This window comes from Oncorhynchus mykiss, chromosome 13 (genome assembly GCF_057628025.1).
Source record: "Oncorhynchus mykiss isolate SJ-2025 chromosome 13, ASM5762802v1, whole genome shotgun sequence".
Taxonomy (NCBI): Eukaryota; Metazoa; Chordata; class Actinopteri; order Salmoniformes; family Salmonidae; genus Oncorhynchus; species Oncorhynchus mykiss.
In genome coordinates, this window is record NC_143034.1 from 14,431,053 (window position 1) to 14,453,418 (window position 22,366).

The following is a 22,366-nucleotide window of genomic DNA, read 5'->3' on the forward strand; positions in this document are numbered from 1 at the left end:
TATTCCACTATTAATATGGGATTGTAATGGTTGATTGATTGAATGAATGTATTTGGGGGTGGCAGGTGGCCTAGCGGTTAAGAGCATTGGACCAGTAACCAAAAAGTTGTTGGTTTCGAATCCCTGAGATGACTAGGTGACAAATCTGCCGATGTACCCTTGAGCAAGTCACTTAACCCTAATCGCTCCTGTAAAACGCTATGGATCAAGAGCATCTGCTAAATGACTCACATGTCCAATGTAAACCGTTGAAAGCTGCTGCAGTTGGAAGGAACCAACATTAAAGGCCGGTCTGATTATATACTTTATTATTGCATTGTGAAAGTGATAGAGAAGTTGAGGAATCTGTGGATACTGAACTGTTGACCTCTGCATGGAGGAAGACCAGTGTAAATGCACTTCTGACAGTGGGTGAGCAGAGAAGAGCAGTGCTTGGAAGTAGCATTGCAGCGTCCCTGTGAGCCTCAAGCCGACAGCTGCAACCAAGTTGCTGTTTACATCCCCCGCAGATTTAGAGAGAGAGAGAGAGAGAGCGAGATAGAGAGAGAAAAAAAACAACTTTTAGTCAGGTTTGTTATATTTGGCTATGTGGGGGAGTGAAGTCAAGCGTGCACCTGACACTTTCTTGGAGTGCTCATAGCGCGCTGTAGCATTGCCAAAACAATGATGTGATATAACGTGATACCATGGGAAAATAAAGGAAACGCACCAGAGAGATTCCACAGACAGGAGTGAAATTTAACGGACCCAATAACCGTCACAGCTCGCGCCACCGGAGACCGGATGGAATACAAACGGAATAGTCAACGAGTGACTCACCTTTTATACAGTCCGTTATTTATGGTGAGCGTGCGATCTGCTGTGCGCACAGCTCGCCAACACGTCAGATAACGGTCACCTTGTAGTCGCCTGTTAATGAAGAAGATCTTAAATGAGTCTGCTGAACAAACGTCGTTGAACTAACATGGACCCAAGATGAATTATGAGTTTGGGATATCGACTATGTGGGACTAGAGATGTGACCTCTTTATTTTTCCGAAGTCATGACAGTTATTAAGTAACCTAACGGAACATTCGACTAATCTCTCAAGGTGAGTTCAGTTCACAATAATTGAACAAATGAATATTTGAAGGATTAATATGCACAGTAGTTTTATGGATTATTGTTGTTTTTGGTGTCAGATGTAAAGACTGATAGCTTAATTATAACTTTTTGATAGCCCCTATCGTAGCCCCGCCCCGGGCCATGGCACTTTCAAAAAAAGTGCTTTCTTCCAATGTTGAACTGTGTGTGTCGGTGTGTTTGTGTGTGTGCGTGTACTTGTCACTCAGCCTGTGTTGTGAAAACCCAGCGCTATGTAGGCCAACCCACTTGGCTGTGCGTTACTATGGGAACCGTGGCCCTGGCTGGCGCAGGCTGAGTGGGCTGCTGAGGGCCATGCTGTGTATGTGTGTGTGTGCATTTTAGTGTTTGTATGTATGTGCGTGCGCGTGTGTGTGTGTGTGTGTGTGTGTGTGTGTTTGTGTATGAGCATCCAAGCAGTTAGAGATTGAGAAAGGACATTACATAATAATGATATATTTGTGAAATGAAAGATGTACCAGGAACAGTTAGTTCCCTCTAGCAGAAACTCATTCCACAGTCTCTTGTGGTCCAACACTGAATGATACACTGACTAAACAAGTGATAGCAAGAGACAGGCCATTTTGGTGCTGCGTTGTTGACATGATTCAGTAACAACGTTTTGCTTCTCTCTCCCTCCCTCTTCTTCTTCTTCTTCTTCTTAATTTCTCTCTATCTCAGATGGCCCTCAGTCCCGTCCTTCTCTTTCTCCTCTCTCTGATTGGCTGCGGCCACTCCCAGGATGACATCATCGACCCCGGCCTGGCCCCTCCCTCTCCTCTGGGTTGCGGTGTGAACGTGGACCCCTTCTACCGGACGTTGTGTGACCTGGAGTCTGTGTGGGGGGTGGTGTTGGAGGCCGTGGCCTGTGGTGGAGCCATCACCTCCCTGGTCCTCTCCGTGGTTCTCCTAGCCAAGCGCCACTCCATCCTTGACCCAGATCGGCGCTCCGGCCTGGGTCCTCTTCTCCTCCTGCTGGCCTCCCTCTTGGTTCTCTTCTCCCTGTCCCTGGTCTTCCTGGTGGGGCGTAACGAGGCCCTGTGTGTGGTCCGCCGGGTCCTCTGGGGCCCCCTGTTCGCCCTGTGCTTCTCCTGCCTCCTGGCCCAGGCGGTGCGGTTGAAGAGGCTGGTGTCTGGAAAGTCTAGCCCCAAAGGGAGCTCCCTGGCTGGGCTTGGCATGGCCCTGGCCCTGGTCCAGGGGATCATCTCTGGAGAGTGGCTGCTGCTGACAGTGGTGAGGGAGGGCCACGGGGCCTGCGACTACCCACCGGTAGACTTTGCCCTGGTTTGCAGCTACGCCCTGGGGCTGCTCCTGACGGCGCTGTGCCTCTCCCTGGCTGTGGTGCTGTGTGGAGGGGAAGGGGGAGGGGACGAGGCAGAGGAGGGGAGTGACGGAGGGTGCGAGCGGCGTTGGAAGTGCAACGCCGTATGGCTCTTCCTGTCCTGCCTGGCGTCCCTGTTGCTATGGGTCTCCTGGCTTGTGCTCTATCTCTATGGCGACGCAGCGTTGAGGGGGGCGTGGTTGGGTGGTGGGGAAGGGCGGCGAAAGGACTGGGAGGAGCCGGTGTTGGCGGTTGCCTTGGTGGCGCAAGGTTGGATCCTCCTGTTATTTCACGCTATCCCAGAAGCCCACCTGTGTCTGAGGGACCCGCCGGTCCCCAACCAGCAGGACTACTTTCACACCAGCCAACCCCTGCAGCCCTGCTTCCAACAGGAGGTGCCATTACCCACACACACCCTCACACACAGGCCCTGCGCAGATAACCAGACCTACTCTATCGAGGAACACAGCGCAGGTACACTGTGTGTGTGTGTGTGTGTGTGTGTGTGTGTGTGTGTGTGTGTGTGTGTGTGTGTGTGTGTGTGTGTGTGTGTGTGTGTGTGTGTGTGTGTTGGTTGTGTGAAAGGCTATGTGTGGGTTTGCAAATGTTTGTGTACATGCAAAAGATGTAAGTCCTAAATAGAATGATTGTCTACAGAAAAAAACGAACTAACGATTAACTAGTAACATCCCCTTGATTTGTGTTTGCTCTCTCCCTGGGTCGAGTCTCAGCACTGAGAGGTGGGTCGTACCATAACGGACATGGGGGGATGCGTCCTGGGATCCCCTTCAGAGGCCACATGTACCAGCCCACTGAGATGGCCCTGGTGATGAACGGAGGAACGGTTAGTGTGTCCTATCTCACACACACAAACACCCATGTTCATATTATATTTAAGCAATAAGGCCCGAGGGGGTGTGGTATATGGCCAATATACCATGGCTAAGGGCTGTTCTTAGAAACGGCGCAAACATTGGCCATATACCACAAACCCCCGAGGTGCCTTATTGCTATTATAAACTGGTTACCCACGTAATTAGAGCAGTAAAAATACATGTTTTGTCATACACGTGGTGTACGGTCTGATATACCCTGGCTGTCAGCCAATCAGCATTCAGGGCTTAAACCACCCAGTTTATAATATTATATTAATACATATTAACTCAACTACCTCTTACCCGTACACTGACTCGGTACCGGTGCTCATTGTATATAGCCTGTATATAGCATCGTTAATGTTATTTTAATGTCTTACTATTTTCTTTTGATCTATTTGCAAATGTTCTTACATTTTAACTGCATTGTTGGAAAAGGGATCACAAGTAAACATTTCATGGTAAAGTCTACACCTGTTGTATTCATGTGACAAATAAACATTTGATTTGATTTAACACACACACACACACACACACTAACCACTTGTCTGTCTGTAACAGATGCCTACCGCTCCGGTGAACTACACAGGGAGACAGCTGTGGTGAGAGGAGAACCTTGGAACCGGTCTCCACGGCAACACGGCATATTATGGTGCCGGAATGCTCCGGAATGTTTCCAATGTCACTCACAACCCCATCAATGCCTCTACCTCACCTCACCATTGACTGTACAAAGCACTGCAACAAGGAATCTACCCCTAGCCACAGATCTAGGATCAGCTCACACTAACTTTTTTTTATACACTTTGGTCATTGAGAGGAAAAGGGAAAAACTGATTTGAGATCAGTGCTCACAAGAAATGTCATTCCAGGATTGACTGCAGGAGATTCAGAGAAGGGTAACAAAGACATTGCCTCCCCCGTCTTAACCCATGCAGACTGGAATATATCCCCATTGATGATGATGAACGTCAAGCTCGCTCAGTGAACAGTTATCGTCTGCGCCCCAAATGGCACCGGCTCTGGTCAAAAGAAGTGCACTACATAGGAATAGAGTTCCATTTGGGATACAGAGATACAGACTTCTGTTTTTCTGTTAAATATTTTTTTGCTTTTCTGTTTTGTTGTTTTAAAAAGGGAGGGGGGGGGGGGAGCCTATATGACACACCAGGTACAGGAGAACAGTGATCACGTCCCAAATAGAACTCTATTGCCTATAAAGTGCACTACTGCTGGCCAGAGCCGTATGGTTCTGGTTCTGGTTGAAGCACTGCATTATAAGGAATAGGGCTCCATTCTGGAGGCATTCAGTATTTATGTAAATTCCATCCATCCACCGTGCTCACTAACCTCGCCTGCCCACTCATGTTCTCTACAGACTCTGTGTGACGAGTCTCAAATGGCATTCTATTTCCTATTTAGTGCGCTCATTTGGACCAGGATCCAAAGGGTTCTAAAGTAGTGCGCTATGTGGGGAATGGGGTGCCATTTGGGATGCGGAACACTAAGAGTTGCTCCTATTGATGATGCTTATATGACTCTATTAGATGTGTTGGGACACTAGTGTTTTTTCGAAGACTGTCAGCTTTGTGTTCGGTCCACCAGAGTTGTTGTGATCCGGCACTTTATTATTAAGCTAATCTCTGCTATTTGGGATATAACGTTCGTGTGGCATATTTCTATGGTGAATGTTACGGTGGTGAAATTGAATTTATTATTGGTGTCACAGACGAGTACTGTATTTTTGTTGGTGTGGTTCTATGATATCAGTAGTTTTGTTTTTGGGGTTGTTTGTAACACATTTTGAGAGTTTTTAACAGGGAGTGCAATATCAGTATGATTATATGGCAGAATATACAGTATATGAATTAATGGTAGGATCTGCACCTCATACTAACGTTATATATTTCAGAGACTTCTTCTTTGCTCTTTGCGTGTTTTATCTCCCAACACCTGAACAGTGAGACACCCCCTTGTCCTTGATTGGACTAATCTGCTGCCTCTTAATCCCTATGGTGCTCTAACCTTGGAATTACCCATTTAGGGAAACTGATAGGGGGGATTGGTATTAGTGGCTTTACAGTGACCAGTCGTGTACTCCTGTATAAGGCTATTTATTATATGATCATCCTATGTCCTGATACAGAGGAGGGCTTGGTTGCATGTCTCTTAAACACAATTCTCACACAAAACTCAATGAAATAAAATATAGATTATAGATGAAAGATGAAACTGTTTGGATCGACATAATATTGAGGTGTCTGTAGAAGGCTTTGTAGCATGCAAACTTGAAGGCAGAAACATTTCTATATTAAACTGTTTGGAAGGTTTATTTTGCTTCTATCTAAAATGACAGATTGTTTGCGTTTTAACATGATATGCCTTGCGGCAGCCGTGTTGTCGTGGTAATGATAGTATGTAGCATGGAAAGCCTAAAACAGAAAAGGTTCCAAATCTTGTAGGTTTAGGGCTTCTATCTATCTCTGGTAAAAGCCACTGGCACGGTAAGTGACAGTTCTAATGAGCTACAGGCGTTGCTAGGGAGCATCCTGAATGGCATCCCGGTCAAAAGTAGTCCACTATATAGGGAATAGGATGCCATACTGGACACACCCAACGTAACGGCTAGGCTACAGCACCCTAACGCCCTCTGCTGTGGGTTACAGAGTCTCTATAGACGGCTAGGCTACAGCACCCCAACACCCTCAGCTGTTGGTGACAGAGTCTCTTTGGGTCAGCCAACGTAACGGCTAGGCTACAGCACCCTAACTCCCTCTGCTGTGGGTTACAGAGTCTCTTTGGGTCAGCCAACGTAACGGCTAGGCTACAGCACCCTAATGCCCTCTGCTGTGGGTTACAGAGTCTCTATAGATGGCTAGTCTACAGCACCCTAACGCCCTCTGCTGTGGGTTACAGAGTCTCTATAGACGGCTAGGCTACAGCACCCTAACGCCCTCTGCTGTGGGTTACAGAGTCTCTATAGACGGCTAGGCTACAGCACCCTAACGCCCTCTGCTGTTGGTGACAGAGTCTCTATAGACGGCTAGGCTACAGCACCCTAACGCCCTCTGCTGTGGGTGACAGAGTCTCTATAGACGGCTAGGCTACAGCACCCTAACGCCCTCTGCTGTTGGTTACAGAGTCTCTTTGGGTCAGCCAACGTAACGGCTAGGCTACAGCACCCCAACACCCTCTGCTGTTGGTTACAGAGTCTCTTTGGGTCAGCCAACGTGACAGCTAGGTTACAGCACCCCAACGCCCTCTGCTGTGGGTTACAGAGTCTCTTTGGGTCAGCCAACGTAACGGCTAGGCTACAGCACCCTAACGCCCTCTGCTGTGGGTTACAGAGTCTCTTTGGGTCAGCCAACGTAACGGCTAGGCTACAGCACCCCAACGCCCTCTGCTGTGGGTTACAGAGTCTCTATAGATGGCTAGTCTACAGCACCCTAACGCCCTCTGCTGTGGGTTACAGAGTCTCTATAGACAGCTAGGCTACAGCACCCTAACGCCCTCTGCTGTGGGTTACAGAGTCTCTATAGACGGCTAGGCTACAGCACCCTAACGCCCTCTGCTGTGGGTTACAGAGTCTCTTTGGGTCAGCCAACTAGGCTAGGCTACAGCACCCTAACGCCCTCTGCTGTTGATTACAGAGTCTCTTTGGGTCAGCCAACGTAACGGCTAGGCTACAGCACCCTAACGCCCTCTGCTGTTGATTACAGAGTCTCTTTGGGTCAGCCAACGTAACGGCTAGGCTACAGCACCCTAACGCCCTCTGCTGTTGGTGACAGAGTCTCTTTGGGTCAGCCAACGTAACGGCTAGGCTACAGCACCCTAACGCCCTCTGCTGTTGGTGACAGAGTATCTTTGGGTCAGCCAACGTAACGGCTAGGCTACAGCACCCTAACGCCCTCAGCTGTTGGTGACAGAGTCTCTTTGGGTCAGCCAACGTAACGGCTAGGCTACAGCACCCTAAAGCCCTCTGCTGTTGGTTACAGAGTCTCTTTGGGTCAGCCAACGTAACGGCTAGGCTACAGCACCCTAATGCCCTCTGCTGTTGGTGACAGAGTCTCTTTGGGTCAGACAACGTAACGGCTAGGCTACAGCACCCCAACACCCTCTGCTGTTGGTGACAGAGTCTCTATGGGTCAGCCAACGTAACGGCTAGGCTACAGCACCCTAACGCCCTCTGCTGTGGGTTACAGAGTCTCTTTGGGTCAGCCAACGTAACGGCTAGGCTACAGCACCCTAATGCCCTCTGCTGTTGGTGACAGAGTCACTAGAGGTTTTTAATGTCACGTGCACAAGGACAGTAAAATGCATGTAATGCCCAGCTGTAAGCCCGACCATGCAGTAATCAATAACAATGTAAATCTGAGAATAACAAGGTAGAACAAAAACACACAGTAAATACAAGGTAGAACAACAACACACAGTAAATACAAAATAAGAAGAACATGATAAAGTAAGTAAACATACTATATACAGGGTCAGTACCATATTATAATGTACAGGGATACTGGATCTATAGAGGTAGATATGTATAGGGGTAAACATACTATATACATTGTCAGTTCCAGTACCATATTATAATGTACAGGGATACTGGATCTATAGAAGTAGATGTGTATAGGGGTAAACATACTATATACAGGGTCAGTTCCATATTATAATGTACAGGGATACTGGATCTATAGAGGTAGATATGTATAGGGGTAAACATACTATATACATTGTCAGTTCCAGTACCATATTATAATGTACAGGGATACTGGATCTATAGAAGTAGATGTGTATAGGGGTAAACATACTATATACAGGGTCAGTACCATATTATAATGTACAGGGATACTGGATCTATAGAGGTAGATGTGTATAGGGGTAAACATACTATATACAGGGTCAGTTCCAGTACCATATTATAATGTACAGGGATACTGGATCTATAGAGGTAGATATGTATAGGGGTAAACATACTATATACAGGGTCAGTACCATATTATAATGTACAGGGATACTGGATCTATAGAAGTAGATGTGTATAGGGGTAAACATACTATATACAGGGTCAGTACCATATTATAATGTACAGGGATACTGGATCTATAGAGGTAGATATGTATAGGGGTAAACATACTATATACAGGGTCAGTACCATATTATAATGTACAGGGATACTGGATCTATAGAGGTAGATATGTATAGGGGTAATGTGACTAGGTGTCAGGATATATGATAAACAGAACAGCAACAGTGTATATGATGATTTTATATGAGTCGGCGTGCGTGTGTGTAGAGTCAGTATAAATGTATGTTGTGTGTGAGCAAATTATGGAGTGAGTGTTTGCCCACACTGCATGGCTGCATCCCACATGGGAGCTCCGGTCAAAAGTAGTGGAGCAATAAGCACGTGAGCTTTTCAGAGCTCTGCAGCTTGATTGGATATGTTTTGTTGTTCTGCACGTTTTTGAGAGAGAGAACCACACACACAGCATATGAGAGAGCGAGAAAGATAAAGACAAATACGACGTGTGAAGAAGGGAGAGAATCAGGAGATAGGAGAGGAACAGGAGATAGGAGAGGAACAGAAGGAGCGTGCCGTTGAGCTTTGTTGCTATAGACACACGAGGACGATCACTAGAAGAGAATCTGACAGTATTTCCGGGTCAAGGAGCAGTGCAGTACTGGTGTACACACGTTTCCACGTGAGTCTTAAAAGTAAGTCAACTTTAATGCCGTTATTTGTAAATATGAAATGAGGAAGCGTTCAGGTAGTCTTCCAGCTAATTGCTGTGTTGACCCGTTGCAAAGTGTGTTATCACCGGTGACGGGTTATTTGGCCAACTAACATGGCAAGCTAGCTAACCCTAACACCCCATGCACACATTCAATCGATGCCGCTTGCTAGCATAACTTGACTTACACTGATCAAGCTGTTTTGTAAACTACATTATAACCTAGGCAAATAGACTGGTAAATGTTATTGTTTTGTATAACTTACCTGCGTTAACTGGACTGGATGTGTTTGCTTCTGCAGACGGCTTTTCATGACGAAGTGGTTTTCGTGTCCGAGAAGACAGGAAGATACAACACCGTGGAAAAGGTCTTTATTGATCAGGTAGCTAACGTTAGATGAGATCACCATAAAATAAATCACATTATCAATTGATCAAATCACATAAACAACAATCATTATCAATTGATCACCAGTCAGTGTATGTGAATCACTGATTTTAAGACGCCTTCCTCCACATGTGCTGGGATTGGCTGCCAATTTGGATAGACAACCTATGAAACATAGTACTTTAGCCAACATCTACTGTAAAAGTTTACTGTTAGTTTTTAATCCGGGCTTTATCCCCTGTAGGCTCAACGTCTGGCCCTTCAGAGGGAGATAGACAAGGAGTCCCAGTCCACGGTTTCAGTCAGATCGCTGGTTTGTATCTGGTTCTGTGTTGCTCTCCAACATGACACTGACTGCATCCCAAATGCCACCATATCCCCTATTTAGTGCACCACCTTTGAACCAGGACACATTGGGTCAGAAGAAGTGCACTATATAGAAAATAGGGTTTAATTTAGGACACACACTGTCAATATCAATATTGTGTCCATTTTAAACTGAAAATGCATTCTCTACAATGTCCTTGGAAGTGACTGCTTCTTTCAAACAGATCCATATTGTGGGATGTTTATTTTTCTCAGATGGTCCAAGCCGACACAGGCAACAGGATGGTTACCATGAAGAAGACGAACAAGAAGAGTGGGAAGGACACCCACGCTGAGGATGAGATCTCAGAAAACACTTCCATAAACCAGGGGAATAACGAAGGAGTGAAGAAGAAAAAGAAGACGAAAGTAGAGACTCTGGTAGAAGAAGAGCGGGTGTCCAATGGGGAATGGGGGAATACGGAAGGAGAGCAGGAGAAACAGAAAGGAAAGAAGAAGAAGAAGTTATCGTCTGAGACTGACACCAACGGTGAGGAAGTCATGACTAATGGAAATGACGGAGGAGGGTGCGGCCAGGAGAAGAAGAAGAAGCAAAAAGGTGTTAACACTGTTAAAACGGAGCTAGAGACAGAACACAGTGGATTAAAGGACGAGAAAGGAGTTGTGGAAAATGGGCAGAAGCTGAAAAAAAAGAAGCGCTCTCAGGCAGAAGAGCCAGAGATCAGCGTTGTCAAGGTAGAGGAAGGAGAGGTGATAGAAATAAAGAAAGGCAAGAAAAAGAAGGGAAAAACAGAGGAAGAAAATAAAGTGAAAAAGATCCCTAAAGTTACTGAACCAACTGAGAGTCAGGAGGAGGAAGAGGGGGAGACGAAGAAGAAGAAGAAGGGTAAGAAGAAGAAGGGTAAGAAGAGAGCAGTCGCTGAGAAAGGAGAGACAAAAGAGAAAGAGTGCGGAGAGGCAGAGAAAGAAGTGGTAGTAAAGAAGAAGAAGAAGAAGAAGGGAGCTGAGGCTACAGTAGCAGTACAGCAGGAGGAACAGAATAACACCAAGAAGAAGAAGAAGAAACCCAAGTCCTCCAGCAGCGCTGCAGACACCACCATGGACACGGAGACGGAGAGAAAGGAGAAGAAGAATAAACCCAAGTCCTCCAGCAGCGCTGCAGACACCACCATGGACACGGAGACGGAGAGAAAGGAGAAGAAGAGAAAGGCCTCTGCACTAACAGAGGAGGAGGATGTGTTGGACAAGCGGAAGCCCAAACATATGAAAAGGGTGGATATGACAGATGTGGAGGACGGAGAGAGCGAGGGAAGGAAAAAGAAGGTGAAGAAGAGCTCCTCTGAGATAGAGACAGAAATGGAGGACAGCACCCCTCACCAGAAAGGGAAGAAGGTTATGACGAAGGGGAAAAAGAAGATAAAGGTGGAGAGCTGCGACCCTGAATACCAGGAGGTGAGTTAAAGGGGTTAAGGGTCAGAGGTGAGGAGGTTATCAAATCATGGGTCTCCTTCAGCAGGGTACAACGTTGTGGAACGTTCAGATAGACATATATGATGTAGAACAAACATGTCTCTCTGACATGTAGAATGAGGAATCATGTCGGCTCTATTCCTGACATTTCTATCTGAAATGGTCAACAATGTTTGCTTCTGGAAGGTGGCCCTGATTCTAGAGCCATTTGAAAGGTCCTTGTTGAAAGTATTGTAAAAACCAATGCTCTGACCCGCACCCAGAATGCTGGAGGTGCCGACTAACAGAATAGTTAACTGTTAAATGAATATATGGATAAATGGATAAAACAGTGTTGACTTTCTTACTTAATTGTTTCTACTTAAAGGTATTAAAACGCTGACAGTATCAGTCTGTAGTTGTCTGATATGTTGTTTTGCTCCAACCCCCCAGAGGGACCAGACGGATGTGGTTTTCCTGTCAGAGACCAGGGGAAACGCCTTCGAGATCAATATTGATCAGGTAGATCGCTAACGACCCATTAGATCTATTTGGATCCTGTGAATCCCACTTGCCAGTCAGTCCACCAATCCAACTCTGTCACTGTGAGAAAGAGAGATGTAATTTCTTCCTGGTCTGAATTAAACATTGTATATTGATTCTGTAACTATTTATAAATAAATTATGAATTCATTATATTATACAAATGCTTATTAGTGAATGCTGTTGTTTGACTGCAGCATTGTGTTTAATCAATGACATGTTGGACACACCAACCAATATAAATGCTCTATACTGATTAAGTAATCCCCTCTGACTGTAATAATATACATGGCGCTAGAAGCATCCGAGGACATTAAGCTGGACTGTGTGTGGCTCTGGCTCCAGAGTGGCCCATGGTGCCTGGTCTGTGACAGGGATACTCCCCAAGTGATTGCAAAGTGATTCTGCTGTTGTTCCAATAATCAGATCTTTTGCCAATAACTGGTCAAAAAATCAAATGGGCAGCCATTGAAGCACACGTGGATTTGAGTATTTTAATCTTTTAGACTAGGAGTACAGTAAATAGAATCACCAACCACATGTTATAGACTATAGAGTATATGTTGTGTACTATATAACATGGACTATACAGTATATGGTGTGTACTATATAACATGGACTATACAGTATATGGTGTGTACTATATAACATGGACTATACAGTATATGTTGTGTACTATACAGTATATGGTGTGTACTATATAACATGGACTATAGAGTATATGTTGTGTACTATATAACATGGACTATACAGTATATGGTGTGTACTATATAACATGGACTATACAGTATATGGTGTGTACTATATAACATGGACTATACAGTATATGTTGTGTACTCTATAACATGGACTATACAGTATATGTTGTGTACTATACAGTATATGTTGTGTACTATATAACATGGACTATAGAGTATATGTTGTGTACTATATAACATGGACTATAGAGTATATGTTGTGTACTATATAACATGGACTATACAGTATATGGTGTGTACTATATAACATGGACTATACAGTATATGTTGTGTACTATATAACATGGACTATACAGTATATGTTGTGTACTCTATAACATGGACTATACAGTATATGTTGTGTACTCTATAACATGGACTATACAGTATATGGTGTGTACTATATAACATGGACTATAGAGTATATGTTGTGTACTATATAACATGGACTTGAGAGTATATGTTGTGTACTCTATAACATGGACTATACAGTATATGGTGTGTACTCTATAACATGGACTATAGAGTATATGTTGTGTACTCTATAACATGGACTATACAGTATATGGTGTGTACTATATAACATGGACTATACAGTATATGTTGTGTACTATATAACATGGACTATAGAGTATATGGTGTGTACTCTATAACATGGACTATAGAGTATATGTTGTGTACTCTATAACATGGACTATACAGTATATGGTGTGTACTATATAACATGGACTATACAGTATATGTTGTGTACTATATAACATGGACTATAGAGTATATGTTGTGTACTCTATAACATGGACTATACAGTATATGTTGTGTACTATACAGTATATGTTGTGTACTATACAGTATATGTTGTGTACTATATAACATGGCCTTCATATAAAACGATGGTCCTATTATATTCCATAGGGGAGACGCCTGGCCCTGCAGAATGAGATCGACCAGAAGTCCAATCCAGTCCAACTCAAAGCAGCACCGGTACCATCGGTCAGTACTCTTATGATGTCAGGACACCAAGGTGTATCCCGACTCTTCTCTGAAACAAATCATTATGTCGAATATAAATATAACAAACCGTGTTCTTCTTCCCTTCCAGGGTTTGGGCCAGTGGGGCACCGCCCAGTTTGACAGTTCCGACCAACATAGTAAGTTCCTGCGGTTGATGGGTGGCTTCAAGAAGAGCGGGCAGCCAATAGCAGCGAGCGGTGCGACGGGAGGGTGGGCCAACATGGCGCTGACTAAAGACGGACAGCAGAGCTTGCAGCAAGGCCTACTGGGGGAGTTTGAGCGCGCTCAGTCGCGCCGCATGGACTTCACGGGAAGGGGGGCGGGACTTGGGTTCTCGGCGCCGTCCAATAAGAAGTTCTCGATTGACATCAACACAACCCGATCGGTGCGCTTCGATGACTGAGTCGGGACGGACCCTTGAGTGTGCGTGTCTAGCATCCAAAATGGATTTGGATGAGTGTGTGTGTGTACCTTTTCTCTTGCAGGGTCTTGGGAGTGTCTGTCGGTGAATGTGGTGTGTATGAATGTATATACAGTACCAGTCAGTAGTTTGGACACACCTACTCATTCCAGGGTTTTTCTTTATTTTTACTATTTTCTACATTGTAGAATAATAGTGAAGACATCAAAACTATGAAATATGAAATAACACATATGGAATCATGTACTAACCAAAAAATCTAAATATATTTTATATTTGAGATTCTTCAAAGTAGCCACCCTTTGCCTTGATGACAACTTTGCACACTTTTGGCAAATATATTTTGATTTGATATTTATACTTTTTTGTTGGTTACTACATGATTCCATATGTGTTATTTCATAGTTTTGATGTCTTCACTGTCATTCTACAATGTAGAAAACAGTCAAAATAAAGAAAAATCCTGAAATGAGGTGTGTCCAAACTTTTGACTGGTAACAAAAATATAAATGCAACAATTTTGATGATTTTAATGAGTTAGTTATAAAGAAATCAGAAATAAATGCATTGGGCCCTAATCTATAGATTTCACATGACTGGGCAGGGGTGCAGCCATGGATGGGTCTGTGAGGGCATAGGCCCACCCACTGGGGAGCCAGGTCCAGCCAATCAGAAAAGGCTTTTCCCCACAAAAAGGTTTTATTACAGATAGAAATACTCAGTTTTATCAGCTGTCCGGGTGGATGGTCTCAGACGATCCCGCAGGTGAAGAAGACTGAACGTCGAGGTCCTGGGCTGGCTTGGTTACACGAGGTCTGTGGTTGTGAGGCCGTTTGGACGTGCTGCCAAATTCCCGAAAATGACATTGGAGGCGGCTTATGGTAGAGAAATGAACATTCAAATCTTTGGCAACAGCTCTGGTGGACATTCCTGCAGTCAGGATGCCAATTGCACACACCCTCAGAACTTCATCTGTGGCATTGTGTTGTGAGAAACCCGCACGTTTTAGAGTGGCCTTTTGTCCCCAGCACAAGGTGCACCTGTGTAATGATCATGCGGTTTAATCCGCTTCTTGATATGCCACACCTGTCAAGTGGATGGATTATCTTGGCAGAGGAGAAACGCTCACTAACATGGATGTAAACATATGTGTGCACAATGAGATAAATAACATGTGTGTATGGAACATTTCTGGGATCTTTTATTTCAGCTCATGAAACATGGGACCAACACATTCATATTTTTGTTCAGTGTATAGGAGTACTGTGTGACATAAAGCTGCACCTATACACCTGTGGTATCAATGAGAGCAGAGCTGTGTGTGTTTCTGCCTTCTGACTGGTCCAGTATGTGATGCTTCCTGGCTGTATGATATGAGAAGGTTGTTAGCGTCCTGAATGGCACCCTACATAGTGCACTACTTTTGACCAGTGGGCCCTGTAGTGCACTATATAGGTAATAGTCTAGTACGGTCAACTAATGCCTTAACTGAACATGACATGATAAAAACTGGCAGTTGATAAGCTGTCAATTAGACACATTTAAACAGCATAGAATTGTTTTACACACAGTCAACAAATGGACATGCTGAATGATGGTCAGTTGGGGCTCTCTTATATAAAGGATTTCATTTTTTTTTTAAAAAGACATCTTTAAAATGAACCTTTCTGATAACAGGTGAATAACATTGGAACAGGGTGAGTAGTTCATACATTATACACTTTATTTGACTCCTAAAAACACATGTGCCTCTGCTGACAAGTACAGGAAGAAATGAGACGAAGAAACAACAGAAATATTGTTTTGAAACGACAGAAGAAACACCTCTTGGAGAGAACCAACCAGACATCTCCGTTTCTCTGACTTGGTGCAGAAAGGTCCACGTGGTCGTATGAGTCCAACGGTGCCGCCACAAAACGACACTTTCAATTCCAGCTCTTCCCTTCAACATCCCAACTGTTAGCCGTCTAAGGCCCAATCCCAAATCAAGCACTACTTCACTAGCGTGTAGGGTTTAAGGGTCCATTTGGAATTGGGCCTGTCTGTACTGGTGACTGTCACCCCAGGGCTGTGGTCTGATTCTATAACTCATTCACTACCCCTCATGGATTTAAAAGGAAAGGACTGGTGGAAGAGAGATGCTAGTAAATCCATGGGGGGGGATACATGAGAGCACAGTTCAGGGAGAAGGGTATGGGATCAGAAGGTGACCCCGGATCAGAAGGTGACCCCAGATGTTATTTATTCCTGCTTCTAAAGGGCTAGTATTGTAGCCCAGTAGATTCCTCCCTCTACAACCTACAGCAAGGCAGCATTTCTCTCTCACCTGGTTCTACAAGGCTACAGTAGAGGTGCAGGCTTTTATTCCAGTCCAGCACTAACGAGACTGAGTCAGCCAATCAAGGCCCCAGTGATCAGTTGAATCAGGTGTCCTAGTGCTGGGTTGGAACAAAATCCTGCACCTCTACTGTAGCCCTCCAGAACCCGGAGGGAAAAAAATGCTGCCTTGCTGTAGGTTGTAGAGGGAGGAATCTACTGTTGAGGTATCCCTCCTGAAAATAAGGCTGTGTGTGTGTCGAGGTATCCCCCCTGAACACAAGGCTCTGTGTGTGTGTGTGTGTGTGTCAGGTCAATGACCTGTGTACTATATAAGCATCATGTCCAAGCATCTGTACATGACCTCTAAAATATTTTGGTCCTTTGTACACACAATGCATCGTTCACAATCCAAGTGTGAGTGTGTTTGTCTCTCTATCAGAGATATGGAAGCTGTGTGTTTCTTGAGGAAGGGAAAGGGGTCCCTGCCGGGGGGGGCTGGAGGGGTGCACGCCACCCACTGGTCCCTGCTCAGGCCTGCAGGTACTCAGGTTGCACCCTGGCCACCTTGCGGAACTCTTTGGCGTGTGTCCGTGGGCACTGCATCTCACACCAGCTGATAGGCACCATCTGGGCTCCTGAGAGGAGGGAAACAGAAATATACTACTGATAGACACCATCTGGACTCCTGAGTGGAGGGAAACAGAAATATACTACTGATAGTCACCATCTGGGCTCCTGAGAGGAGGGAAACAGAAATATACTACTGATAGACACCATCTGGGCTCCTGAGAGAAGGGAAACAGAAATATACTACTGATAGACACCATCTGGACTCCTGAGAGGAGGGAAACAGAAATATACTACTGATAGACACCATCTGGACTCCTGAGTGGAGGGAAACAGAAATATACTACTGATAGTCACCATCTGGGCTCCTGAGAGGAAGGAAACAGAAATATACTACTGATAGACACCATCTGGGCTCCTGAGAGAAGGGAAACATAAATATACTACTGATAGACACCATCTGGGCTCCTGAGAGGAGGGAAACAGAAATATACTACTGATAGACACCATCTGGACTCCTGAGTGGAGGGAAACAGAAATATACTACTGATAGACACCATCTGGGCTCCTGAGAGAAGGGAAACAGAAATATACGACTGATAGACACCATCTGGGCTCCTGAGAGGAGGGAAACAGAAATATACTACTGATAGACACCATCTGGGCTCCTGAGAGGAGGGAAACAGAAATATACGACTGATAGACACCATCTGGGCTCCTGAGAGGAGGGAAACAGAAATATACTACTGATAGACACCATCTGGGCTCCTGAGAGAAGGGAAACAGAAATATACTACTGATAGACACCATCTGGGCTCCTGAGAGGAGGGAAACAGATATATACTACTGATAGACACCATCTGGACTCCTGAGAGGAGGGAAACAGAAATATACTACTTGACAAAAGTGTCAGTTGGTTTCAGTTAACCAAGGCTTGTGTTAAGGAGGGTAACCTAGGGTTAAGGACAGCCCCGGGCTAAGAACAGCAGTGTTGTTGTCATGTGACCAGTCTCACCTGCTTCACTGTGGGCTACCACCACCCCCAGCTCGTTCTCTGCTGTGGTCAACAGGTAGTTGGACTGGACGTCTCCCAGGGAGATCTGGGGGTCAGGAGGTTAAAGGGCAACACTTGGAAGGGCACAGAATCAGTCATCTTGATCACATAATGAGTAGTTATTTGGGATGCAAGGTGATTCATAGATCAGTGGTTTTGTGCGTTCTGTCTGGCTGATTTCGAACATTCACAATTGAACATTTAAGCAATATGGTGAAAGCTACACTGCACTAAGGGAATAGAACCAGCCCAACATCAGTCACTGGTTGACTGTCCCTGTGTTACTACCTAGTTACTGAACTGGAAAGACTGTCGAAAGGAAGGATACGACTTTAGCCAGGACGATGTCTCCAGGACGGAAGCTTTTATACGTCTCCACCTGCAACAGAGGTCAAAGGTTATAGTGGTTCCCAGTCTATTACAATTAAAAAACGAGCTAAGACGGTATGACGTCATGACAAACAGTAACCGACGGTATGACGTCATGATAAACAGTAACAGACGGTATGACGTCATGATAAACGGTAACAGACGGTATGACGTCATGATAAACAGTAACAGACGGTATGACGTCATGATAAACAGTAACAGACGGTATGACGTCATGACAAACAGCAACAGACGGTATGACGTCATGATAAACGGTAACAGACGGTATGATATTTCATGATAAACAGTAACAGACGGTATGATATTTCATGATAAACAGTAACAGACGGTATGACGTCATGATAAACAGTAACAGACGGTATGACGTCATGACAAACGGTAACAGACGGTATGACGTCATGATAAACAGTAACAGACGGTATGATATTTCATGATAAACAGTAACAGACGGTATGATATTTCATGATAAACAGTAACAGACGGTATGACGTCATGATAAACCGTAACAGACGGTATGACGTCATGACAAACAGTAACAGGCGGTATGACGTCATGACAAACCGTAACAGACGGTATGACGTCATGACAAACAGTAACAGGCGGTATGACGTCATGACAAACAGTAACAGGCGGTATGACGTCATGACAAACAGTAACAGACGGTATGCCGTCATGATAAACAGTAACAGACGGTATGACGTCATGACAAACAGTAACAGGCGGTATGACGTCATGACAAACAGTAACAGGCGGTATGACGTCATGACAAACAGTAACAGACGGTATGCCGTCATGATAAACAGTAACAGGCGGTATGACGTCATGACAAACAGTAACAGACGGTATGACGTCATGATAAACAGTAACAGACGGTATGACGTCATGACAAACAGTAACAGGCGGTATGACGTCATGATTAACAGTAACAGGCGGTATGACGTCATGATAAACAGTAACAGGCGGTATGACGTCATGATAAACAGTAACAGACGGTATGACGTCATGATAAACAGTAACAGGCGGTATGACGTCATGATAAACAGTAACAGACGGTATGACGTCATGATTAACAGTAACAGACGGTATGACGTCATGATTAACAGTAACAGACGGTATGACGTCATGATTAACAGTAACAGATGGGTCTATATGATTCAAACAGTGGGGGAACTTTAGATTGATTCAAAAACATACCCTGTCTTTTTCTGTTGCTCGTACATCTTCTTTCCTGTGTATATTTGTGTAGTAAACAGTAGATTAGTTTTGATCAGATTTGAAGGTTATGGCATCCTGTTCTCTATATAGTCCCAAATGGCACCCTATTCCCTATATAGTCCCAAATGGCACCCTATTCCCTATATAGTCCCAAATGGCACCCTATTCCCTATATAGTCCCAAATGGTATCCTATGTAGTGTACTACTTGTGACCAGAGCCCATAGGTTGCCATCTGGACCCCAGACAAAAGTAGTGCACTGAATAGGGACTAGAGTGGCATTTGGGACACTCCATGAGAATAACAGTAATAAGACAATCCCTGTTACCGGATGGTTCCTCTAAAACGGTCCTTCAGTGGCGTGGAACCAACGTAGAGGATGTGGACCTTGGCAAACCTGGGGTTGATACAGGTCACCTGGACAGGAAGGGAGACCGATCAGGGCGGTTATCAATGAGGTTAAACACACACACACACACCTATTGTTGAGAGCTTGGATCAGTGACAAGAGCACCTCACCTCATCTATCAATCCTCAAAAGTACTCTGTCTGGTTTAATCCAGGTGATGTGGTGCTAAAAAGCTGTGCACGTGGGTCTACAACAACTACCAGGGTGTACAAGAAGTGGACACGCGCACGTCAAGGGCCCTCCAAACCTCACCTTACAGGTCACTATGGCTCCTACATCTGGTAGTAGCTGAGCCTCGGTTTCTCTCACCACCGAGATGACTGGTAGCTGCAGACACACACACACACACACACACACACACACACACGACTGAAGTGTCAATGTAAAGACAAGGAAGGATTAAGGTGTGAACATGTTACATTTCGTTCCCACAACACTGCATAATTCCTCAGGGGTTCCAAGTGAACAAACCTGGAGTGGTTTCTCTACTTCCAGGAATGTTACACAATAAATAACCATTGACGTGAGTCCCACACCCAAACCCAGCCCCAACTGCTTTCCCCCATGCCAATAAACCAGCCACTCCCCTCTAATCCCCTCCTCCTCCTTTCACCTCCTCTCATCGTCCCTCCCCGTCACACTTCTGATCACACCTCATAAATCACATTTCATTTCAAAGCAGACACTCTTATCCAGAGCAATTTCCAGTTAGTTTTTTCCAACTAAGGTAGGTGATCCCGTGCAGCTCAGTTGGTAGAGCATGGTGCTTGGAACGCCTGGGTTGTGGGTTTGATTCCCACGAGGGACCAATATCAAAACAGATGCACTCAAGTCGCTCTGGAGAAGTGTGCTAAATTAGTCAAATTATTAAAAAATGTAAGACAACCACATATCACAGTCACAAGAAGTAAAACCCCTCAATAAAGCAGCTATAATCAGCACTAGTCACAAAAAGACAAGTGTTGTTAGTGCTTAAAAAACCAGCGCAACAGGGGTGTGTTCATTAGTGGCAGACTGTAGCAAAATGTTTGGCTGTTTAGTGTTTACTCTAGGAAACAAACGGAATGGGGAGGAAACTACCTGAATTTGTCCAATAGAAACTAGTTTTTTATGCAAAAGGTTTTTAAGTAAATATTTAGCAAGAGACCAAATGTTTTGTGTTCTGTGACTAATGAATACACCCTGGTACACCCTGTTGTCCCCGTCTCACCTCCTCTCCTTCGTTCTTCCTGAGTACATAGCCTGCTAGCGAGGAGTAGATGTAGCCGTGTCGTAGGTACACCCCAGTACCGGGCATACAGTCTTCTGTGCTGCATAGCCTATCACCTGCAGGGAGAGAGAGATGTATACACACACAGGGAGAGAAACATTTGAACTTTTCGCAGATATCCAGAGACTTACAGTCGCTGCTTTCAACTAAGGTAGATAAGACAACCACTATCATTACCAGACAGACAGACAGACAGAGGTAGAGAGACAGACATGTTTTGTGTAAACAGAGTCCTGCTGATCTATCACATTTCCAATAGTAGAATATAATAATAGTCTGACAAAAACCATCAGAATCGCTAAATCACTCAAGAGTTTCTCGTCCCAGTTCCTGACAAACATATGCGTAAATCAAACGACAATCAAAATAAATCACTGCCCTTATAGTTGACATTTCACTGACATTTAGCCGACATGAGAAGTCCCCGGGGTTAATTCAACATTTGCACGTAGAGTCCATCAAAACAAGAGATGGAACGCTTGGAATTAGTGGGCTCCCCGTTCGCTCCTCCCGGAGGCGGTGGGCAGGGCACTTAAAAAATTTGATGTCTTCTAGGTACTTTTCAAGCCCAACATCGCTAGCTAGACCCCACAATCTCGTAATTTAGCAAACGATGTCATGCCTTGTACCAAGTGACTATGCATTGCGTTTGTATTTCACATAATGTGGAATAAATACACTAGGTTAGGTCACGCTAGTTAGCTAGAAAACAGTAAAATAGACTGAGTTAGTTAGCTACCTAGCTAGGCTAGAACGTAAACGAGCATGTGGTGGCACAGCACGCATTTCCCGTGCTAGAAAGCTATAAATAGCAATATAACCTTCAAAAACATATTGCCTAACGTATTTGTCTAATGGTCTCAAATGTGAAAAGAATGCCATTATTAACTCATTTAAAAGTTTGTAATGTCAGACTCACCTGGAACACACAGCTTCATGGGCGACATGTTTCAAGAAGAGCAGAACGCAAGCCGATTGGATGTGACCTGGAGCTCAAGTCTTTGACGGAAAGGTTGGTCCGCCATCTTTGTTGTGGTTTTCCGGATAAAGTCAGTGTCCTGGTTCTGAGTGCATCAAGTCTAAAGCGACCTTCTCTCCGTTCCTTCACCTACACTCATTAGAACTCTAATTTAAGATGAGTGCAGACAGGGAATAAAGAACAAGAGATGTATCCAGTATCATCAATGGAAATGTTTTTGTTTTAGAGCAAATTAG

General features: G+C 44.6%; 3 protein-coding genes across 7 annotated transcripts; 2 read left to right on the plus strand and 1 right to left on the minus strand.

The window, feature by feature from the left end:
• Positions 1-262: 262 nt before the first annotated feature.
• Positions 263-5,544, plus strand: gprc5bb (G protein-coupled receptor, class C, group 5, member Bb). The gene is made up of 4 exons (XM_021567665.3): positions 263-1,091; positions 1,805-2,918; positions 3,176-3,288; positions 3,881-5,544. Exons 2-4 carry the CDS (start codon positions 1,805-1,807, stop codon positions 3,923-3,925), a joined length of 1,272 nt encoding a protein of 423 aa, XP_021423340.2. The 5' UTR covers positions 263-1,091; the 3' UTR covers positions 3,926-5,544.
• Positions 5,545-8,185: 2,641 nt separating this feature from the next.
• Positions 8,186-15,109, plus strand: knop1 (lysine-rich nucleolar protein 1). 2 transcript variants are annotated; one of them, XM_036949031.2, is made up of 7 exons: positions 8,186-9,034; positions 9,354-9,434; positions 9,684-9,752; positions 10,022-11,218; positions 11,669-11,737; positions 13,408-13,485; positions 13,595-15,109. In XM_036949031.2, the coding sequence occupies exons 4-7, from the start codon at positions 10,022-10,024 to the stop codon at positions 13,907-13,909; spliced, it is 1,659 nt and encodes a 552-aa protein (XP_036804926.2). In that variant the 5' UTR covers positions 8,186-9,034; positions 9,354-9,434; positions 9,684-9,752; the 3' UTR covers positions 13,910-15,109. The 2 variants fall into 2 exon arrangements, with proteins under 2 accessions (XP_036804926.2, XP_036804927.2); XM_036949032.2 differs by having other exon boundaries at positions 8,725-9,034; positions 9,354-9,419.
• Positions 15,110-15,625: 516 nt separating this feature from the next.
• exosc1 (exosome component 1) lies at positions 15,626-22,206 on the minus strand. Of its 4 annotated transcripts, none has more exons than XM_090195316.1 (8): positions 22,071-22,205; positions 21,092-21,207; positions 20,134-20,208; positions 19,801-19,889; positions 19,452-19,485; positions 18,196-18,246; positions 17,829-17,913; positions 15,626-16,881 (listed from the first exon to the last, which is right to left on the minus strand). In XM_090195316.1, the coding sequence occupies exons 1-8, from the start codon at positions 22,096-22,098 to the stop codon at positions 16,775-16,777; spliced, it is 585 nt and encodes a 194-aa protein (XP_090051442.1). In that variant the 5' UTR covers positions 22,099-22,205; the 3' UTR covers positions 15,626-16,774. The 4 variants fall into 4 exon arrangements, with proteins under 4 accessions (XP_090051442.1, XP_090051443.1, XP_090051441.1 ...); XM_090195317.1 differs by having other exon boundaries at positions 21,554-22,072; XM_090195315.1 differs by lacking the exons at positions 15,626-16,881; positions 22,071-22,205 and adding exons at positions 17,268-17,631; positions 21,554-21,639.
• Positions 22,207-22,366: the final 160 nt, after the last annotated feature.